At 38.6% G+C, this 12,589-nt stretch overlaps 1 protein-coding gene across 3 annotated transcripts in view; it reads left to right on the top strand.

Moving 5' to 3' along the window:
- The window catches only part of HACE1 (HECT domain and ankyrin repeat containing E3 ubiquitin protein ligase 1), an 86,396-nt gene that overhangs the window by 59,549 nt on the left and 14,258 nt on the right, over nt 1-12,589 (top strand). For all 3 annotated transcript variants that reach the window (XM_067546525.1, XM_067546526.1, XM_067546524.1), the window contains exons 19-20: nt 2,214-2,410; nt 11,492-11,623. In XM_067546525.1, the coding sequence (XP_067402626.1) occupies nt 2,214-2,410; nt 11,492-11,623 (329 nt within the window). The remainder of the gene's footprint in view (nt 1-2,213; nt 2,411-11,491; nt 11,624-12,589) is intronic.

The raw sequence follows: 12,589 nt of genomic DNA, 5'->3' as shown, positions 1-12,589 counted from the left end.
GTCCTGTTGAAAGAGTTGGATTCCGTCTTCTGGACTGCTGATAAAGGACACGCTGTATCTCAAGCTCAAGTTCCTGCAGTTCTTGAGCACCTTCTACGCTTCTAGTCTCAGGACCTACTAGTCTTAGCCTCTCCTTGAAGGTCCTTGTGGCAGCAATATCTGCTTATCAAAATGTTAGTTAAGGACAAACACATCTTTCTCTCAATTCCAGGCTCCATACTAAATGTTCCAACCCCCTTGCCAATTAGAGAGCCCCTCTCTACGTGGGACCTAAATTTTGTCATAGTAAAGCTGATGGGACCCTCCTTATGAGCCTTTCAATCAGACTTCTTTCTAGCATATATAAATCAAACTGGCCTTCCTGGTAGCAGAGGTAATTGGTAGGAAGATGAGCGAATGAGCTTAGTGCTTTGATGACCACTCCACCCTATGCTGTACAAAGTCACCATGAGGGCACATCCCAACTTCATGCCTAAGGTGTTCTCAGATTTCCACATATCTTAGTCTATTTCCTTTCTAATACCTCATTTCCACCAAGGGGAAGCAGGTTTCCATGCACTAGATGTAAAGAGTTTTATATCTGGTAAATGTTTTAACTGGAAAAAACCAAGCCCTTTAAATAATCAAGTAGGTTATTTGTAGTATGTGGAGATGTGCAAGGGGAAAACCAATTACCAGATACTCTCTCAAGATTTCATGATATATAGAATATAGCAACATCTTAGCTAGGAAATTGGTATCTCCTGATTTGAAGACCCATTCCAAAACCACCGCATTAGTGTCAGTGGCTTGTCTTAGGCTGGCTTCCTCTGGTGGAGATTTTCAAAGCATCCATTTGAGAATTCAGTGTACACTTGCACCAGATGCTTCTCCTTTGACTTAGCATCACGCTCCAGTGCCCAGTTTTGTGTAGTGGTTATATGGTTCATATTTAGCTAACAACTCCTTACCCACTATCTCCCTGGTTCAGCCATGCCTGCTGAACTCCCACAAATGAGAAGAATATAGGCCGGTACTGGGTTGAGAGTTGTCTCTCTGTATTCACACAACCGGCTCTCCTTCCTCTCTGCCTTGGAGTTCTGTATAACATCAGAACTCTACAGTTTGGAAGAGAAGCTGGGGCAGGTCCTTATGTAGAATTGGGCGATGATGTCACACATGCACAAGAACTCTTGTGCACCTGCCAATGGACGTGGTTTTGCAAAGTAGCTTGACACCGGGGGTCCTACATGACTGTGAACTCAAGCAGTTACTGGTAAGTAACTTTTTTCTTGTTACTGTGCAGGAGGAGGAGAAAACTGTAATAAACGTGGAAAGAAACTTCTTTGGGTCTGGCTTTGGCTGTGTGATAGGCAAAAAGTGACCAGGGTTAAGCTCGGGGGAGCTGTTGATCTTCCCTCTCCTTCTCCATGGGTCCAGAAGAAAGGAAGATGTGGCGGGTCAGATTAGCAGTGGTGCTTGCAAAATGTTGGGAAGGGGGATAAAAATAGGTAGTTCTGAAATTTCTTTTTGTGCTCAGCTGAGCCGCTAACAATTCTCTGCTTTTCAGCCTCTTTACATTATAAAAGCAAAGCTGGGGGTTGCTTTAGAGTTTCACAACTTAGTTTTTGTACTAAAAGCGAGTTTTAGCTGGGCCATAATTATTGTTGAAAGAGCAACAAGTCTCATAGGGAATAAAAGAAAAAAAAATCTAAGTAGCCAAGGAAATTAACTTATTCTGAGTATATAAAAGATCTTCATAACTACTTCCTTGGTATTTTTCTTCCAACTACAAACTGCTTTTTTAGTGAAAAGAAACATTGTGTAATATACTAAAGCAACTAGATTTGTAAAATTTACAGGATGTTACCTGCTGCACTGGTGTAATTTTTTGGGAGGCTGAAGGTGCATGGTTTGAAAGCCGTGGACCCCACAGTGAAGCTTGGATCAGCATCCCAGGAATGTGCACTTGTTGTAACTTATTGACTAAAAGGTGCATGACTTTGGTTCACCAGGAAAGCCTATATCAAAGGACATGTTTTACTTTCTGTGGCTGTGTCCAAATACGGAAGATATAGCAAGTTAAATTCTGCTGTGTACCATGACTATAAATGTTTTTTCATCCCTGCATTATTCCAGTCTCTCTCTAGAGGGCAATCTTCTACCATAGAACAAGCAGGCTAAGATAAATACAGTGCTAACTGAATATGTGGGTTTTGATTTTGTTTTTTCAGGTATTCCTGTAAATTATCAGGATGTGGCATCTATTGATCCAGAGTATGCAAAGAACTTGCAGTGGATTTTGGATAATGATATCAGTGATCTTGGTCTAGAACTGACCTTCTCTGTTGAGACTGATGTGTTTGGAGCAATGGAAGAAGTGCCTTTGAAGCCGGGGGGTGCAAGTATTCTTGTTACACAGGACAACAAAGTGAGTGTTCAGGTTTATCCAGAAGTTACTGATAAGAACAGTTTAACTGACTTAAGATTGAGTAGAAGCATAAATTATATACTTAAAGCAATCATACCCATAATATTAAAAAATGGCTGGCAAAATGGTCTCCATTTGTCTAAGTCAGTAAGTTGGACCACTCTTCTGAAGAAAGGTCTTTAAACAGTTCTTGTAGATTGTCTCTTTTCTCTTGTGTTGGAGTTTCTATGAAAAAAAGCAAGGTAGAACTCAAATGAAGGACTTTTTAGAAGTGACATCCTATCCATATTGCACATGGTCAAGCTCTTTGGTAGGGGTCTGTGGGGGAGGAGAATATTAACAAAGGACACCTGGCAGTGGCTTTCAAAAATACAGGTATAGGTAATATTGCTTAAGTGTTGCAAAATTCACTGTTAAACATGGCCTGCTTGCTAAACAGTGGAGTATTTAAGGTGTGTTGGGACAGAGAAGTGCAAAGCACCCAAACTCTATTTGAAGTCAGTAGGAATTGTGTGTATTCACCTACCCAGACAGTTGAGTCCCATGTTATCATTGAACAAAATATGGTGTGAATTAATTCATTAAATGGAAAGGCATAGGAATTTAAAATAAACTTATTAAGCCTTTCAACTTTCAATTATATCTTATGAGGGAAAAACAGAAAAATTTAATGGTATAACATTTTGATCTATGTACGCACAAGCTGACAGACAGAATAACTGGGTTAAAAATCTGTGCGCTAGTGCTGGTGGGTGTAGTACTTAAACACAGTACTAAAACAAAGTCTATTTCTGTTGTGTGTTAAACATTTTGTAAACAGCTTGCTACTGCTTGTGCTATAGAAAAACTAAATTAAATATGTACTGTATACTCTGTGCTATAAACCCCTGAAAACTTAATGGTATAGTGAAATCTTAAGAGAATTGCTCTAGAAAAGATAAAATAGTGTACACGTAAAATTTAGTACTGTCATTTATGCTTTATGCACTGTCTACATGAAGAAGGGGAAGGTCATTAGTCTGTGATGTGTAATTATGATAACAAAGACTAAAATAGTACCCTCTGCCCACCCTCTTTTTAAAAATGTAGTTCTAAATAATGATATAACTTACCTTTCTGTTGAATTTTGTCCTTCATTCAATAGCTAAATGTATTCTTCATACAATCTTTAATATTCAGTATTTAGTAATATGCTTTCATATTACTGACATTTCAGAAATTTACCATGTGTGTGTTCTTCATTAATCTTTCCATATATATTAAATGGTTGTGTGGTGGTGGTTCTATTCTATTACCAGTAAGCAGACTGTGTGTGAACAGATTTTAAAGGAAACAGTGCCCATTTTATTCAATGTAGTCTGAAAGTTCTACATTCCATGTAGTGGTCTGAAAGTTCCCATGAGAAGCATTTCCAACCATGTATACATTGTTTAGTGTATATCTGAAAATAGTTTAAATCACAGTTTTATTTGACACTGACAATCTGACAGTCCAGCATTGTGGAGGCATATAATACTTTTCATAATAATTTCATAATAATTGTTGTGGTGACTTTTGAAGTATGGATGCTAATTCTTTAGGAATGTGGAGATTATCAAACTGTTTCATGACACAGGCTACCAACACCAGTTAGATGACAGTGACTTTTGGTCACTACCGATCTGGGCTAGATTCAGTCTAAAGATTTAAAAGTAAAGAACTCTGTATCCTATGTCAGTTCTTGGACACATCTGTTCATTAAATATTTTCTTAAGACCTGGATTTTTAGTGTATATCTTAATGGCTTTGGCAGATTTAAAAATGGCTTTTTAAAAAGGATCTGAACTATGTAACTATTTTTACTGCAGTCTTTCTGCTCCAATAAGTTTAGAATTTTTTCTGTAGTCTAAGAATAAAAAATTTCCCTTTACTAAAACGTGTACTTGCTGCATCTGTAGGAGGAAATTCAGCCTTTGAAGAAGTTCATCACTGTGTGTTCAATAGCAGGGTATCTGTTGAAATGTAACATAAAGTCCCAACCAATTCAGAAAGTCATGGGGCACAAGGGAAAAAAACGGATGCTAATCCAGTCCAGTAGAAGAGGAATGCCAGTAGGGAATGTCACATACTGGTTTGAAACAAAAATTAGGTCAGCAGATAAAAACAGAAGAAATTTGTATGGATTGTGTTGAATATAGGATGTACAATGTCAGTAAAATAGTCTATGTGGCTATCCATCATAACCAGCAATAACTCACAGGATCACATATTCTCATGTGGATTCATAATATGATCTGTGAGGAGCAAGATCATGAGCAGATGTCACACAGGAATTTGCATACTGCCACCAAAGTCTCGGCATGATGCTTGGCCCTCTTTTCAATCACTTTTTCACATCTGGTTTCCTCAAAAGTGCCATAATTTTCATTGATGATTGCTCTCTATTGTATTCTGTGCTCCTCAAATGACATTATTTATGGATAGCTGAGATTCTGCTTAAGTGTGTCTTTTTAGAGATGTTTTTTTTTTTTTTTTTTTGACCACCCATCCTGTGCTTTCAGAGTTTCAGCTCCCAATAGAAGACTTTTTTTGGTATCTTTGCCCATTCTGATAACATGAACTCATCTAAGCTGAGCTTTGATCATGGCCTCAATGATTGCTTTTGTTCTTTAAAGGATATTAATGTTTGAGACTTTGTCTTGCCAGTGGACTTTCAGGATAGAGTGGAGGCAGTGTGTGTAAAATTGTGTGTAAAATTTCCGGTTGTTTAATGTGTCTGTGGTAAACTGTTGATGTTTCACCTCTGTCTAAAAGAGATGCTATTACTGCTGCATTGTGTATCATCAGTTTTGTTGAGTGTTGGATGGTGTACTGGTGAGTGGAAAGTCTTGCTGTTTACTGTGTAATATTTCTTGTCCAAGCCATCTCTTAAGATAGTACTGCCAAGGTATGTAAAGTTATTGACTCTGTTCTTAGTTTATAAGATCAATGATGATATTTGGTTGGTGGTTGATGGCTTCGGTTGGAAGATGATTTCTTTTTTTGTTGTTGTTCATTTGATCAGGCTGATGTGGTGAAATTTGTTTAGTTGGAGAACTTTAGATCAACACAGACATGGGCACACACACACAAAAAGGGCTTCATATTTGAGTTCCTCAAGAATTTGTGTCTTTGCAGTAAGCCTTCAGAAACTGAAAAGTTTTGCAGCAGTTCCATACCCTTTTGAAGGCTGGTCATTGCGTATTCAAAACAGCTGCAAAGAAGAAACCAAAAAGGGCCAGTGCCAGCACAGAGTCTTACTTCATCCCATTATATATGGGAAATTGTTTGTTTAGAAAGGTCGCTAACTGAGAGTACTTGACCAGTCACATCTTTGTGAAATTGATATATGATGTTGGAGGATGTGGTGGAGGAGCCAAATTTTTGTAGAATTTTCCAGAGGCCATTTCTGATAACAGTTTTGAATTCTATTTTTAGATTAATGAAGACAGCATACAGTTCTGTGTTTTGTTCAATATATTTTTTCCTGAATCTGTGTCTCCATTGATCCTATTTACCATTTAGATATGGGTGAGTTTTACCTGCAGATAGCAGAGAAAAATCCCAGTAGTTCCTGCAGACAGATTTGATGCCTTTATTTTTGTATAGTGTAACTGATTGCATCTTTGAAGCTCCGAGGAAATTCCTTGCCTTCCCATCCTTGATGATTTCTTGTAGATAATTGACAGTGTTCAGGCCTGCAAGTTCTAAAGATTTCATCTGGTATGTCATCTTTGCCAGGTGATTTACCTGACTTCATTTGTTTGATAGCTCTTTGCATTTCCTAGGTAGATGGGATACGGGTCAGTTACTCTGTCACCTGTGGGTTGATAGTAAAGGGTGATTGAGTGGCTCAGTAAAGTGCTGTAATCATCTTTCAAAGATGCCACTTTCTTGTCCTTAATTAAGGTAGATCCACCTGAACTCTTTAGTGGAGCTGATCCAGATTTTGATTGGCCATAAATAGCTTTCAGGGAATCATTAAATAATGTTGTTTTTGTATTGGCATAATACAGTATTTTTTCTGCTTTCTTTTCCCACCAGTTCTCCTGTAAGACAGGAAGCAGTCTTGAACCCTTGGCTTGCAGGTACTTGAATTTATCTTTCTTTAATGTTGATTTTTGTCATTTTGCCAAGACGTAAACACATCATATTTTTGCTTCAGGATCTTTTAGAGCTCATCATCATTTTCATTGAATCAATCCTACTGCCATCTTTGCTTTATGGCTAGAGTTTCTTTGGAGGCTTGAAGAATGGGCGATTTGAATATATTCCATTTTAGAGTGTGTTATTGGGTGATGTTATGAAACCTTTCCTCTGTCTTCCCTCAGTTTTTCTTGAAGAAATGGATATCTCAGCTTTGCTGTGTTAAATTTTAGAGTTAATATCTTCAGCCAAGGGACAGCAGCATGTAATTTAAAAATGGCTCTGATCATCATGTGGTGAGTCCAGCTATTCGCTCCTTGCATTACTCTAGTGATCTTAGTATGTCTTTGCCTTATTATGACACAGTCAGTCAGGTGCCGGTGCTTTGATCTCGGATGCATCCAAGAGGTTTTATATTTGTCTGCTTACTTGTGTTGGTGATAGAGATCATGCCCAGCACACTTGCTGAAGTAGCCCATTGCTGTTCATTTTTTCAACTCCACTGATCTTTTTTACATCATTCCAAGCCTTGCTATCTTTTCTTACTCTATTAGTCTCCGACAGGTGTCTTCAGTGACTTCAGAAAGCTGTTTCTAATGGTAAAATAAATGCCATAAATTCTTTCTTCCTCTGCTGGTTTCCTTTTCCAAAAGAAAGTTAGCCACCTCCTAGTTCCTTTCTGGAGCCTTCATCTGCAAGTCTGGTTTTGCAGAGAGAAGCTATATTGATGCTGTATCTAGCAAGTTCCCTTGTAATTAATGGATCTGAATTCAGGTCTTGATGTGTTATCATTATCCATTAGAGTCCATATGTTCCATGTCACCATGGTGAAAACTCTTGTTTTTCTTACAGAGTGACTACGTGTGTGTGGATGATCCACCAACTGGGGTAAACTGTCCAGATTAGAGTTGGGCAGGCAATATTATAGTACCTTTTACTAGCCCCTTCCTTTATTGGGGTGAGCATGCCATCCTAAAAAGGGCTATTCAGTCACCTGGGATGTTGCCTAATATTCTTGGTGCCCAGGATTCAAGGCTGAGTGATCATAATCCTAGGTTACCTGAATGAAGATTTTTGACTGACTTCCATTATTCACCTAGACCTGGCATTTCATCACTTGCCTGTTGCTGGAGGAATTTCTTTCTATGATGCACGAAAGGCAATCTCAATCTCTTGGCTGCTGAAGTCAAAGACCCAGTGGCAGGAAGGGTTGTGATGACAGGGAACTTCATTGGCTACAGTGGATAGCCATTGACGTCTTTTGTGCCTTGCGAAGCTGTGCATATTCCATGGAATGTTGCTTCAGTGCCTTTTCTTCTGTTGGACCACAAAAATCCTCTGCTCTGTCCACCAAAGCAGACATAGTATAGATTCATAGTGCCAGTGCTAAATACAGAGGTAAAATAACCTATCTGCTCTTACTTGAGATTCCCCTGTTTATATTATGCATCCAAGGATTACATTAGCCCTTTTGGCCACAGCATCTCACTCAGAGGTCATTTTCAGCTGATTATCCACGACAGCCCCCAAATCTTTTTCAGTGTTGCTTCCTCCCAGGAGTCTCCTGTTGTGTAAGTAAATATGTTTACTTTTAGTCCTGTTAAAGTGCATGTTGTTTGCTTGTGCCCAGCTTACCAAGCGATGTAGGTTGCTCTATATCAGTAAACTGTCCTCTTCATTATTTACCACTTCCCCAATTTTTGTGTCCTCTCCAAACTTTATCAGTGATTGAATTTGTTTTCTTTCATGTCATTAAATAAGAACATTATAGGGCCAAGAACTGATCCCTGTGGAAACCTCACTAGAAACAAACCCATTTGATGATTATTTCCTGGGTACAGATACATTTTGAGGCCTGTTAGTTAGACAGCTTTTAGTTCATTTAATAAGTAACAGGTTAATTTTATATCTTTCTAGTTTTTTAATCAAAATGTCGTGTTGGGACTAAGTACATCAACACTATTACCTTATCAACCAAATCTGTAACCTCATCAGAAAAAGATATCAAGTTAGTTTGACAGGATCTATTTTCCATAAACCCATGTTGATTGTTATTCATTGTGGTTTTGGTTATAGTTATAGTAATGGAGTCCCACGTTAGCTTTTACATTATCTTGCCCAGGATCAGTGTCAGATGGACAGGCCTAAAATTACCTGGGTCAACCTGTTTCTTTTTAAACATTGGCACATGAGCTTTCTTCCAGTCTTCTCGAACTTCCCCAGTATATTAATTTACTGAAAATTATCATTACCAATCCAGCGAGCTCTTCAGCCAGCTTTCAAAATCCTAGGATGCAAGTTGGCTGGAACTGCTGATTTAAAAATGTCTTAACTTTAGTAGCTAGCTGCTGTTTAACATCCTTCTGATATACTAATGAAATGGCTTTTTTTATAGCTGCCTTCATATTTCTGTTAAACCAGTTTTTTAAAAAACCGTTATGGCCTTCTTCCTGGATTGTGGCTTTTTGGGCATATAGGAAAGTGTTCTTAAACCGTTCCCAGTCCCATGTATGTTGGGGATAAGCATTTTTCTTCACCATAGGTGTTCCCTCTCCCCTCCTCCCCACGGGTACCCTCAACCTGATTTAGCCTGCCAGTCAAAGTGGTGCCCTTGTAAGAGACAGGAATCTTAGTTGAAGATGTACTTAAGTAACACTTCTCCTTTTGCAAGCACTTCGCAAACATTTAACATATTATTTATCTCACTGTTATGTTACTATTACTTTTACATTAAAAAAGAGAATTTCTTCCAATTTTGAAGAGACTACAAATTCCTGTAGAATGAAGTATAAGAGATTTCTCTGAAATTGGTCAGTCATTCAAAATGGGAATGTATGTAAATGTTGTCACTTTAGATACCTACTTATCTCCATTTTACAAATGGAGCACTGGCGGCAGAGAGGTTAATTGATTCTCCATGAACCAGATTTGTACATGCTGTGGTGATGGGTATGGTATAAAAACTTAGGTAGAAACTCTGTCCAAACTTGTCTTGGAGCAAGACAGTGTCACAGATCTGACTGAGCTCCCCCGGTTGGACATTCACCAGACTGCTGTGAGGGGATTCAAATGCTGAATCCTCTGTGCCTTTCACTTGCTGGGACTGGGTGGAGTTCAGGCACTGTTCCTGGCTTTGGGTCTCTAAGCACACGCTCCAGATGTAGACTTCATGTCTGATGCCACTCATGGGAGTGGAAACCCCATTGTCCACTTGCCTAGACCCTGAAACTAGTGTAGTCCTCCCAAGCCTTGCCAGCATCTCTTGAATGTTCTCCGGAATCCTGTTGAAAGTGTGAGCCTACTGGTTTACAGTTTACATCTTTAGAGGTATGTGACAATAAAAGCCAACAGATAGACTTTGTACAGGATCCTAAAACACCATTGCTGTCCACTTAGCACAAGAAATACACAGATCTATACAAAATAAACATCTGTATGAATTTCCCTGTCTCGGGTTCCCCACCAGTTTGACAGCTCTTTGGGCTTGGGCAGAGTCCCCTGGGGTGTTCAGGATCCTTCCCCTGCAGTTCATGACTTTTCTTCAGAAACATGTAATCTTTCCAGCTTAGCTTGCTTTCTCTGAGCTTGGTTGGTCCCACAGTTCAAACAGACCCCTGTGAGCCCTTTTTAAACCCGGCTCTGTCACCTCTCTCCCTTTGTTCTGTTTGGCAATTGTCCAGTGTCTCCACTTTTCCCTCCTTTCAGACAAATTGAAGGAATTAGCATCTTCCAGCTCTAGTCAGCCTCCTTGGCAAAGCAATTTTTCGGTTCAGCACATAGTCATTAAGGTTAATGACTCTCCATTGACCCTGGTCTAGTAGGTATGTGCTGCATTCCATGTCAGCACATGCTAGATTCCACATAGAAGCATTCCCTGATACAATTTTTTATAACATCTAGCGGATTTATAAATTGTACATAGACAGATTTCCCAAATCATCACAGACAGTAACTCAGTTAATTTGTTTGGTAGGTAAGCTTGGAAATACCTCTTATTTCATAATTAGAAATCCTGCCTCACTGGGAGTCAAAGTTAATTTCACTTAGTTTTGAGAAGTCTTGGCATAAGTTTCGATTCCCAGGTAGAAAGATGTCTGCATTGCATAAAGAGAATGTGTTAAAGACTTACATAGTATGCATCAAGATGAGGTGGAACAGACTGCATAGCTGTGCACAAGTGGGTGGTACTATATTCGTGGTCCAGGCAGTTTAAAGCTGGAAGAGGCCGTCTTTCTGCCCCCATTTGAAAGCTCTTTTTTCCCTTTTTGACTGCTCCATAGTAGTAGCAGTTTTGTGTGGTAGAAAGGGAGTGAGCCAAGGCATTGTTTCATTTAGTGTGCACATTGGAAGGTGGAGAGTGAGACGTTCCCACTGGCAGAGTGCTCAAAGTGTATGAGATACAGCATTTCAGTGGTGTCCAACTGACTGTTTTCATATTGTGGGTCTTGTGTTTTTCTCCCTTTAGCTTAAAAAAACAAGAAAAGGAAATTCTCTGCAAGATGATATTAAGAATGTTGACGTTGTATTTTTAAGCAGTCAGTCAGAAAATGACCATGTAAAATTCCATTAACATCCTTGTCTAGATCCTGGCCCCATAGGAGACTGCTCTGCTGTCATTCCAGAAGTAGTCTCCACACAAAATAGGCCTGTGCTACATACATTTGGTTGGGTAAAAAGGAAATAAAACGGTGCTTGCTCAAACTTTGTAGGTGTCTTTTTAGAGGCCTTTTGAAAATGTGGCCTTGTGTTCTGCAATACTTAGTCTCACTTGGTAAGTGAAGAATGCACTGAAAGCCTTATCTAGAATTTACCTTGAATTATAATCTTAATAGAGGCAGGACTATGTTTGTGTGTGTATTTTATGTATTTTTACCATAAAATATCTCGTCTTAACGATTTAAATATCTTTCATTGCAGGCTGAGTATGTCCAACTTGTTACTGAACTTCGAATGACAAGAGCCATTCAGCCTCAGATAAATGCTTTTTTGCAAGGTTTTCATATGTTCATACCACCTTCTCTTATTCAGCTTTTTGATGAATATGAACTGGTAAGCAGCAGTGCCTATATTTGTAACTGACAGCATTCAGCACTTCATCACTAATGTAATGTAGAAGTAAAACTTAGGTGGTGGGGTTTTTTAAAGATAATCATTTGATATCCAGGCTTTTGGTTTTCACTTCTATAGAGCTGCTCTGAAATGTCTGTCCTTGTTCACTCTGATTACCTTAGGTGATCATTTTCCTGGAAGATGGTAGTATTGATCACTCATTATAAAAGTACTTCAGGGAACATTCCTATTGCCTATTTTATTTGTCATCTTCACCCACTTCCTAGTTTCTGAATCAAATTCAAATTTACCTTCCTAAAAATTTTCGTTATACCTACTTCCTACCTTGGAAAAAGTGACCATGAGTCTGGGCCTTTTCTGCCTGTTTCCTGTGATATTCCACATTATTGTTTCCCTATCTGTTTGGCTGTTTCTCTTCATTCCTTCTTCCTAAGTCACAAAGTCATGTGGCATAAAATTTTCATAATGATTTAGGAGCCTAAGTCTCACTGAAAGTGAAAAATATAGATCATACTATATGCATTAAATATTATTTAATTTCATTTTACCATGTAAAATAGTTAAGATTGTAAATTTTACTTATACTGGAGTGTTGTAGTTTAACTAAACACCCAAATCTTATACAAAAACCAGAAAATTCAGAGCAGAAGTTCAACAAAAAATCCTTCTTATTCAGCCTTACTCCATTTCTTTTACTGTGAAGAGTAAATTAGAGTTCCAGCCTCCAAAATGTGTACAGGTTTAAAAGTTCAGCACGTTCTAATATTTGTACCTGTAAAACCCAACACTTGCATGTGCTGATGTTACAAATTACTAAAATGCCTGCTCATGTTTTCTCCTGGAAAGTGTATATGTGTATTTGTGCCCATAGTTGGGGTGTCATTGGAGGAAGAACAGAGAAACCACTGAAAATTAATTTCCTTCCCTTGCTCTCAACCTCTCTCC

The sequence above is a fragment of the Emydura macquarii genome, unplaced genomic scaffold (assembly GCF_026122565.2).
Source record: "Emydura macquarii macquarii isolate MOO-44397 ecotype Brisbane River unplaced genomic scaffold, CSIRO-AGI_Emac_v2 contig_1146, whole genome shotgun sequence".
Lineage (NCBI taxonomy): Eukaryota > Metazoa > Chordata > Testudines > Chelidae > Emydura > Emydura macquarii.
Note: the sequence above shows the minus strand (reverse complement) of the source record. Positions and strands in the feature narration are given on the sequence as shown.